Here is a 10,000-nt window from a genome sequence, read left to right on the forward strand (position 1 = left end):
TGATGATAATGATAATGATAATGTTACTACTACTACTACTACTACTACTACTACTAAATTATTTTAATAACAGTAATGATAAAAACAACAACAAAAACGATAATGATAATAATAATAATGATAATAATGATAATAATTATAATAATAGTAATAATAATAATAATAATAATAATAATACAAATAATACTAATGATAATAACAATAACAATATTGATAATGATACTACTACTTCTACTACTACTACTAATACTAACAACAACAACAACAACAACGACAATAATAACAATAGTAATTATAATAGCAATAACAAAGTCAAAGTTGGCAGATTTAATCGATAACAACAATATGAAGAACAAGCAAGCATAACATCATAACATTATAGGGTTGCATGATGTTTTATTACATTTTACTTTTAATTTACAAGTTCCGGGAACGAGAAAAGAAAAGAAAAGAAAAATAGATTTACTAATGTTTTCTGCAGAGGTATAGTTTTTTCTTGAGGTCAAAGGGGTCAAAGGTCATAAAACTTTTTCTTAACGAGGGCACCCAAGTCAGCAACTGATGAGTTAAGAAATGTAATATTGACAGAAACACATTTCTACAGAGACAAAGGATCTTCTCTAGGACACAGGGGCCATGGGTCATAAAACGTCTTGTTATCTACGTCATAGGTCACTCAGGTCGGCAGTTGATAACTTAAGAAATGACAAAAATACAAACTTTTCTGGAGAGATAAAGCTTCTTCTCTAGGTCACAAGAGTCAAAGGTCACAGAATGTTTCCCCTCGAGGTCAAAAGTCACTCAAGTCGGCAGGTGATGAATTAAGACATGTAACGTTAAAAAAAACTAACAGAGATAAAGGTTCTTCTCTAGGTCACAAGGGTCATAGGTTATGCAACCTCTCCGTCACGAGGTCATAAGGTCACTCAGGTCAACAGTTGATGAATTCATAAAAGTAATTTACCAAAAACACCATCGTTATTGATTGAAATGAATAAATATATGTCTAGGAGATACTTTTTATAAACTACATTATATTATTATTATGTAACCGAGTCACTTTTTTTCCTGCCTTTATTACAGAAAACGGGAGAGAGATACAGGGAAAGTTGATTTAAAAAGAAGTTGTTATAATGAGATAAGAATTGAAAAGGCTACGTAATTTCCGTTTGAAAATCCACGGCTTTATTATCATCATTCATATATATATATATATATATTTATCCTTTTCTCTTCTGTGTTTTTATGTTTTCCCGTTTTATTTTTCCATGTTATTTTATCATAGTCTCCCCTTCCTTTATATTTCCTTTTTTTTTCTTTCCGCTTCTCTCTCTCTCTCTCTCTCTCTCTCTCTCTCTCTCTCTCTCTCTCTCCATTCTTTCGTCTTTCGTGTTTATGTATATATATATGTGTATGTATATATATGTGTATATATACCCACACACTCTTCTCACACACACATACACACACACACCACATATATATATTCGATCAATCAACATAAAAAAAAAACTTTATTTTACGACTTCGCCAACGAGTGTAATAAACCATAAGAACAAAAAGAGAAAAGAAAAAACCTTCTGATATTTTTTGGTTGTGAGACAAATATAAAATGTAAATAAAAAAGACGAAAAATTTATGTTATTTTTATTTACATTTATAAGCGTGTTCTTACACTTTCCCGCAATTTAAGTTGGCGCTGTCAGAAAAAAAAAAAACATATTTATTCTTATTTGGCGGAGGGAAGGGGAGTGATTTGATATAATCGCTTTACAAACGATTAAATCCATTTTTATGTTATATTAATTCAATTCAGATTGAAAGAGTCGGAACACGTTTACTCTCACGCTCCTTTTTTTTTAACCCATTTCTTAATACTTTTAACATCAAATATTTTTTTTCTAATGCTGCTTATATCGACGCTATTATTATTGTTGATGTTATGATTATTATAGTATCATTAACGATACTAACAGTAATATATAATTGGAAAGTAATATTTCCTATTATCAAGGAAGAAGGTAACCAGGTGAGATAGGCAGGACTAGTAACTGACTCCTTGATGACTAAGCACTAGTGGAGCCATCTATGTGCAAATATAGTAAATAAAATCAAAGAACGTGGTATGAATGTAAATGCTGTCCCTGGGTTAAATAAATACACACTTTTGGAGATTTGAAAAATGAACGCAATAAAAAAGAAGACACTGTGATAGTTATTGGAAAAAAAGACTTTTCTTTTTTATTTCTGATGAGACCTAAGAAAAAAAAGGACATAAAATAGCGAGTTATTATTATCTTTTTTCTCCAAAAACGAACTTCGACCTTTCCACCACGCAAGAATATGAAGGTGAACAACAGAACCGCATAATAGAAATAAAAATAGAAACGGAACAAGAAAGGAAATAAAAAAAATCTTACATGTGTAATATACGATAAAGATGTCTGACTCCACTGCACTAAATTGTTGTATATAGGTATAATTTCCCTAACGAATATCTAAACAGCGAGGTCCCAGTGTTAAAAACAGAGCTAGCGATATTGAATTTCAGATCAATGCTTGTTTTCATAAATTCGTTGCAGCTTCAATGTCCCTGAATTCAACGATGCAGGTTTAGTGTCGTTTTTTGGATTCAACGTTGCAGGTTTAGTGTCGTTTTTGAATTCAACGTTGCAGGTTTAGTGTCGTTTTTTGGATTCAACGTTGCAGGTTTAGTGTCGTTTTTGAATTCAACGTTGCAGGTTTAGTGTCGTTTTTTGGATTCAACGTTGCAGGTTTAGTGTCGTTTTTTGGATTCAACGTTGCAGGTTTAGTGTCGTTTTTGATTTAAACGTTGCAGGTTTAGTGTCGTTTTTTGGATTCAAACGTTGCAGGTTTAGTGTCGTTTTTGGATTCAACGTTGCAGGTTTAGTGTCGTTTTTGAATTCAACGTTGCAGGTTTAGTGTCGTTTTTTGGATTCAACGTTGCAGGTTTAGTGTCGTTTTTGAATTCAACGTTGCAGGTTTAGTGTCGTTTTTCAATTCAATGTTGCAGGTTTAGTGTCGTTTTTTTAATTCAACGTTGCAGGTTTAGTGTCGTTTTTGAATTCAACGTTGCAGGTTTAGTGTCGTTTTTTGAATTCAACGTTGCAGGTTTAGTGTCGTTTTTGAATTCAACGTTGCAGGTTTAGTGTCGTTTTTGAATTCAACATTGCAGGTTTAGTGTCGTTTTTTGGATTCAACGTTGCAGGTTTAGTGTCGTTTTTTCAATTCAATGTTGCAGGTTTAGTGTCGTTTTTTGGATTCAACGTTGCAGGTTTAGTGTCGTTTTTGAATTCAACGTTGCAGGTTTAGTGTCGTTTTTGAATTCAACGTTGCAGGTTTAGTGTCGTTTTTTAATTCAACGTTGCAGGTTTAGTGTCGTTTTTGAATTCAACGTTGCAGGTTTAGTGTCGTTTTTGAATTCAACGTTGCAGGTTTAGTGTCGTTTTTGGATTCAACGTTGCAGGTTTAGTGTCGTTTTTGAATTCAACGTTGCAGGTTTAGTGTCGTTTTTGATTCAACTGTTGCAGGTTTAGTGTCGTTTTTTGGATTCAACGTTGCAGGTTTAGTGTCGTTTTTGAATTCAACGTTGCAGGTTTAGTGTCGTTTTTGAATTCAACGTTGCAGGTTTAGTGTCGTTTTTTGGATTCAACGTTGCAGGTTTAGTGTCGTTTTTTGGATTCAACGTTGCAGGTTTAGTGTCGTTTTTGAATTCAACGTTGCAGGTTTAGTGTCGTTTTTTGGATTCAACGTTGCAGGTTTAATGTCGTTTTTGAATTCAACGTTGCAGGTTTAGTGTCGTTTTTGAATTCAACGTTGCAGGTTTAGTGTCGTTTTTGAATTCAACGTTGCAGGTTTAGTGTCGTTTTTGAATTCAACGTTGCAGGTTTAGTGTCGTTTTTGAATTCAACGTTGCAGGTTTAGTGTCGTTTTTGAATTCAACGTGCAGGTTTAGTGTCGTTTTTGAATTCAACATTGCAGGTTTAGTGTCGTTTTTGAATTCAACGTTGCAGGTTTAGTGTCGTTTTTGAATTCAACGTTGCAGGTTTAGTGTCGTTTTTGAATTCAACGTTGCAGGTTTAGTGTCGTTTTTGAATTCAATGTTGCAGGTTTAGTGTCGTTTTTTAATTCAACGTTGCAGGTTTAGTGTCGTTTTTGAATTCAACGTTGCAGGTTTAGTGTCGTTTTTGAATTCAACGTTGCAGCTGGTTCAGAATATGTATTGTTTGGAGAGAAAACATCTTCTCCAGGTGACAGGTCGCTCAGGTCAAGGGTCAGAAGGTCAGAGACTTTCCTTTGGATCATCATTGGAATAAAAAACAGCTTGTTCGCCCTCGTTGCCTGAAATCAGTTGTTGTTTTCTTCATTGTTTACACTCGGTTTTATTTGACTCATGTAGGGGATGAATGTGTTGATTTCTCCTCTGATGTAGTTAAAAGAGCAGCATAAAATAGGAACTTGGTGATACTGTCCTTCAAGGGCGCGCAAAATGTTGATAGTTGGAACGACCCTTGCGTGACCAAGACATCTTATCATCAGCATTATTATTATTATTATTATTATTATTATTATTATTATAATTATGATCGTTATTATTATCGTCATTGATAATATTGTTTTTATTATCATTGTAAGTACTATTATTATTATTACTATTATTATTATTATTAGTATCATTATTATTGCTATCATTATTATCATTATCATTGTAATTACTGTTATTATTACTGCTAACGTTAATGTTGTTGTTGTTATTATCATTATCATTGTTATCACTATCATCGTTATTGCCATTAACATCATTGTTATTATTACCTTCCTCATAATTAAATTATATTATTGTTATTATTAGTCATCATAATTGATACTGTTCTTCTTTTCATCATTATTATTCTCCTCCTTAGCTTTATCATTGTGGTTCATATTCTCTTATTATCATTCTTATTAATGTTATAATGATAACCCTTATTACGAAATATCAATAAAAATAATTCAAACCACTGATTCCTCCCTTACACTCTCTAAAAATATTTGTTTGTTATTTATTCGTTTATTTATTTGTTTGTTTGTTTCTCGTAGAACATAGGATATTGAAATACATTGAATCTTTACACAGTATGTTAAAAATATTTATTGAGAAAATACAGATCTTGTTTGATGTGCTTGTATATATTAATTTGTGTTTTTTGTATATATACCAACATACAAGTACATATATATATATATATATATATATATATATATATATATATATATATATCAATGTACGTATGTATATACATGTAGTGAGACACTAAAATGATATTCCAAAATCGCCTTCTTCGTCAGTGGCGCGCTTTTCTTGCGAGAACGACGTCTGAAGATGCACACTCGAGCTTCTGGCGCGGAAGTACTCGTCCCCGAGACCTGCGTCGGAGAGAAGGAAAAAGAAGGTCATTAATATCAAAATACGAGTCTTTGATTGCAATGAATCTCGTTTCCTCGTATCCCAAAGGCCCTTGGGAGAAAGGTCGGCTGCTTACCTGGGCTTCTGCTGGTGCTTGGTCTCGAGGTGGCCGCGTCAGCCGATACCCTGGGCGCCGTGGAGGTCGACCTCGGGAGGGTGAGTTCGACCCCCAGTTGGGACCGGAGGAGGAGGACGTCGCTGTCGCTCGGGATGCTGTGGTGGGACTGGTGGTGCCTCTCCCACGCGTGCTGGAGGGGCGCGAGGCTGCAGTGGTGGAGGGAGTGAGATCGGGGCGTGAGGCTGAGCAGGGGCGCCGTCAGCTTCTCCTCCGCCAGGTCCCGCAGCAGGATCCCGCTCACCCTCGACGGCGAGTTCGAGTCCGACGGGTTGAACGAGAGGTGGAACTGCGAGCTCGGGTCCGAGTGGTTCTCCGGGGAGCTGGGCCTCGACGGCGGGCTCTGCGAGTCGTAGGGGCGGCCGGTGGCGAGGTCCTGCTCCTCGGACTCCAGGTTCCTCGGGCACACGTCGGGCGGGATGACGGACTCGTCGCGCCACGAGAGGCTGCCCTTGGGCGCCGCCTCCGGGAGGGGCGCGTCCGCCGCCACGAGGAGGCCCGGCGGCGAGATGCGCCCCACCGCGTCGCCGCCGAGGCTCGTCAGCTGGTACTCCTCCGCCGCCGGCTGGCAGGACGCCATCTGGACAGACATCACAGGCGGTCAGACAAACACACTCATTCTTTCTTGCAAACAAAGGCATCCATTAATTTTTTGCAAGCAAAGACATTCATCCTTTCTTGCAAACAAAGGCATCAATACTTTTTTTGCAAACAAAGACATCCTTCCTTTCTTGCAAACAAATGGATTAATTATTTTTTGCTAACAAATAAAGGCACTCATGCATTCTTGCAAACAAATAAAGGCACTCATGCATTCTTGCAAACAAAGGCACCAATTCTTTCTTGCAAACAAATACATTAATTATTTCTTCCAACCAAAGACAGTCGTTCTTTCTCACAAACATATAAAGACAACCATTCTTTCATAATATAATCATTATCCTTATTATCTAAAACACACACACACAAAACACGTCTTCTTAAATCAATAAAACTCTAACAATTAACTATCGACGACCATCTTGACGTTATTAAAGAAATGAAGCCAAGCACCCTACCTTGTGCATGACATCATAAGAGGAGGTCACAGCTGGATCACTTTCTTGCGCTGTCTCGTCAGTCGATGAGATGCTGAAGACTTTCTCCTGAATCTTCTGCTGATTTGCTGAGGAGAGGTGTATGGAAGTGTGAGTCTTAACCACAAGCAGAGGAAACGTTGGCAGATTTTTTTATGTGATAACTTAATACCTTGATGTTATTATCAATACATACATTCATATACGTACACACACACACACACACATATATATGTATGTTTGTGTGTGTGTGTGTGTTTACACATATATGTATCGATATATATATCTGTCAGTCTATCTACACACACACACACACACACACACACACACACACACACACACACACACACACACACACACTATGTACATACACAGATCTTTCTATTTGTCTATCTATCTATCTACCTATCTATATATCTACATGCATACACACACACACAGACACACAAACACTGTGTACATACACAGATCTATCTATCTGTCTGTCTATCTATCTATCTACCTATCTATATATCTGCATGCACTCACACACACACACACACACACACACTGTGTACATACACATATCTATCTGTCTGTCTATCTATCTACCTGTCTATATATCTACATGCACACACACACACACACACACACACACACACACACACACACACACACACACATATACATATATATATATATATATACATATACATTTTTACTTTATTAAGTTATAAGGGTAAACTAAAAATGAAATTGAATCTCTTTTCCAGACTTGCACATAATTGTCTGACATATCAATACTGTAAATCATGTTTGTTCATTTTTGTATCGCTTATGAAATTAGACCATACTAGTTTAATGGATTTCAAATAAAATATATAAAAAAATTTCACCATCGATAGCATAATTATTATCATGAACTCTATTATCGGCACCGTTGTTATTAATATCATAACTAATTTCACCATTTCATTAATTAATAATAATAATAACAAAAGTCATGATTGTATGGAAGTTGTGAAGATGATTATACAAAAGTTAATATTGATACTATCATTAATGTCAAATATTTGTTTTTGCTATCATTAATTTGAAACATTTCTTACTGTTTCCAGTAATGTGAAATATTACTGTTATTATTAATGGTCTTATTATACCTTACTCACTCTGTACAGTACTTTCTTTTATGTTATTGTTATCATCATTAACTTCATCACCATCATCACAATCATTACGATGATGAACACGAAAATAATGTTTACCATCGTCATTATCATCAAAATTAGAAACAACAACAATAACAACAAAAAAACTCGTTGTACAGTACTTTCTTTTATGTGATTGTTATTATCATTAACTTCTTCACCATCATTATCAGAATCATCACAATCATTACGATAAGGTTTACCATCGTCATTATCATCAACATTTGAAACAACAACAACAATAACAACAAAAAAACTCATAAATCTGAAAAAAAATATTCATTACGAACAAACATTTCACGATATTTGCATACATCCATCATATCCTTCGAGATCAAAGTACATATCTCTCTATTAATATAAACCACCCACTAGACAGAAAGCCTAATGGAATTTGAAAAATGAAAATGATTTCTCGTAGGAAAAATATGTTACGAGGAGAGGCTCTGCCGACCATATACTGCGTGAAGCGAAGTGAACGGAATCCAATCTTGCAGCGGAGAGCAAGTGAATTCAGAATGGAACGTATAGGAGATTTATAAGATCCATTTCTTTATATTTCTCTTCGTTCTTGGTCTCATTAGTATCGGTGGTGATGATGGTGATGGTTGTGGTGGTGATGATTGTAGTAATTGTAGTGATAGTATATATATATATATATATATATATATATATATATATATATATATATATATATATATATGAACTGTATTCATGTTGACAAATGTAGAAAAGCTATGAATGATAATGAATATCTTCACAATACAAGAGACGTATTTGACCGGTTTCGATTCTATCTTCGTCAGAAATACAAACATCAAAGGAATTACGGAGTATATATATCTATCAGGCATGAACTGACGAAACACCTGATGACTGTGACCTCCCACTCGTTGTCCGTATAATTGCTGCCGCGACCTTGGATAGTTATATATATCCATATATCTATATCTATCTATCTATTTCTATATATATGTGTGTGTATTATATACATATGTATTTTTTTTTATGTAGCAGTACAAATGCCACAAATGGAAAGCAAAACCGAATACAAAGTTTCAAAAAGTTTTGCCAGATCAGATGTCTTTACCAGAATAAAGTTACACCACTACCAGAAAAAAAAAAATGCATGGGCTTGACAAAGTTTGTAATCTGGTCTTCAAAAAAGAAAAAAAAAAAAGAAAAAAAAAGTAAAAAGTATAAAGTTAGGAGTTGCAAAGAAGAAAGTAAGTTCGTTATGTAATAACTAATATTTTTGTGTTTCTATTAATATTAAAGATTAAATGTAATAAAACTCAATTATGTCAACTGAACCATGGATACGAATTTCTATATTATATGATTTTACGTGACCTGAAATACGGGAAAAAATACGTAGTCGACTTTCAATTAATTACAAAATGTAATCCCCTCTATATCATGAGTCATTTCTGATATAGTCGTGTTACTAAAGACGTATATATACAATACCATTCACACACACACCACACACATATATCCATACATATAGATAGAAACATGCTATCTTTCCTGGAGGCAAAACTGTTTCGCGAGAGGCCGCAATCTGACGTCATGGGAATGGCTGCGGTTGACAGCTAGCTATTTTATTGTATTGGTTATATCTTCGATTGGTGTTTAGTATTTTGGAGTATGATATCCTAGATGGCTTTTGATGTCGTAAGATGTCGATAGATGTTTACCGCCTTCTCAGTGCCTGTCGCGCAAGAGGTGTCGTGTAGGCAGTAACCGTCGTATATATGTGTATGTGTGTGTGTGAATAAATACATGCATACATTAATATAAATATATACACATACACAACTTTCGTATTTGTTTGATTACAGCTGCAGACGTGGCAGAATGTCGGTCTTGATACCGGAACATTTCTACACCAGAGAGATATTAGCGAGCGATTTAGACTGTCAGCTTTGGTATTTACTTTGCGAGACTGATGACATGCTGAGAATGTAGTGAAAAAAAAGGAGAAAAAGAAAGATAAGAAAAAAGGCCGTTAGGAAAGTAAAGGAAATCGTTGAATATTTTCGAATCTGAAAAAGGAAAACCATTGGGAAAACAAAGTGGTAAAGAATCTACGCATTTGTTATTATCTGTTGCGTTTTCGTTGTTCTTTTTGTTGCAGATTTGTTTTTTATTT

General features: G+C 35.1%; 1 protein-coding gene across 1 annotated transcript in view; it reads right to left on the reverse strand.

Moving 5' to 3' along the window:
• Positions 1-5,253: 5,253 nt before the first annotated feature.
• LOC125045716 (leucine-rich repeats and immunoglobulin-like domains protein 1) overlaps positions 5,254-10,000 on the reverse strand; it is a 12,069-nt gene continuing 7,322 nt past the window's right edge. Inside the window, exons 8-10 of the mRNA XM_047643146.1 lie at positions 6,641-6,747; positions 5,544-6,162; positions 5,254-5,427 (exon numbers count right to left, since the gene is read on the reverse strand). Coding sequence (XP_047499102.1) covers positions 5,315-5,427; positions 5,544-6,162; positions 6,641-6,747 — 839 coding nt within the window. The 3' untranslated portion in view covers positions 5,254-5,314. The remainder of the gene's footprint in view (positions 5,428-5,543; positions 6,163-6,640; positions 6,748-10,000) is intronic.

This window comes from Penaeus chinensis, chromosome 37 (genome assembly GCF_019202785.1).
Source record: "Penaeus chinensis breed Huanghai No. 1 chromosome 37, ASM1920278v2, whole genome shotgun sequence".
NCBI lineage: Eukaryota > Metazoa > Arthropoda > Malacostraca > Decapoda > Penaeidae > Penaeus > Penaeus chinensis.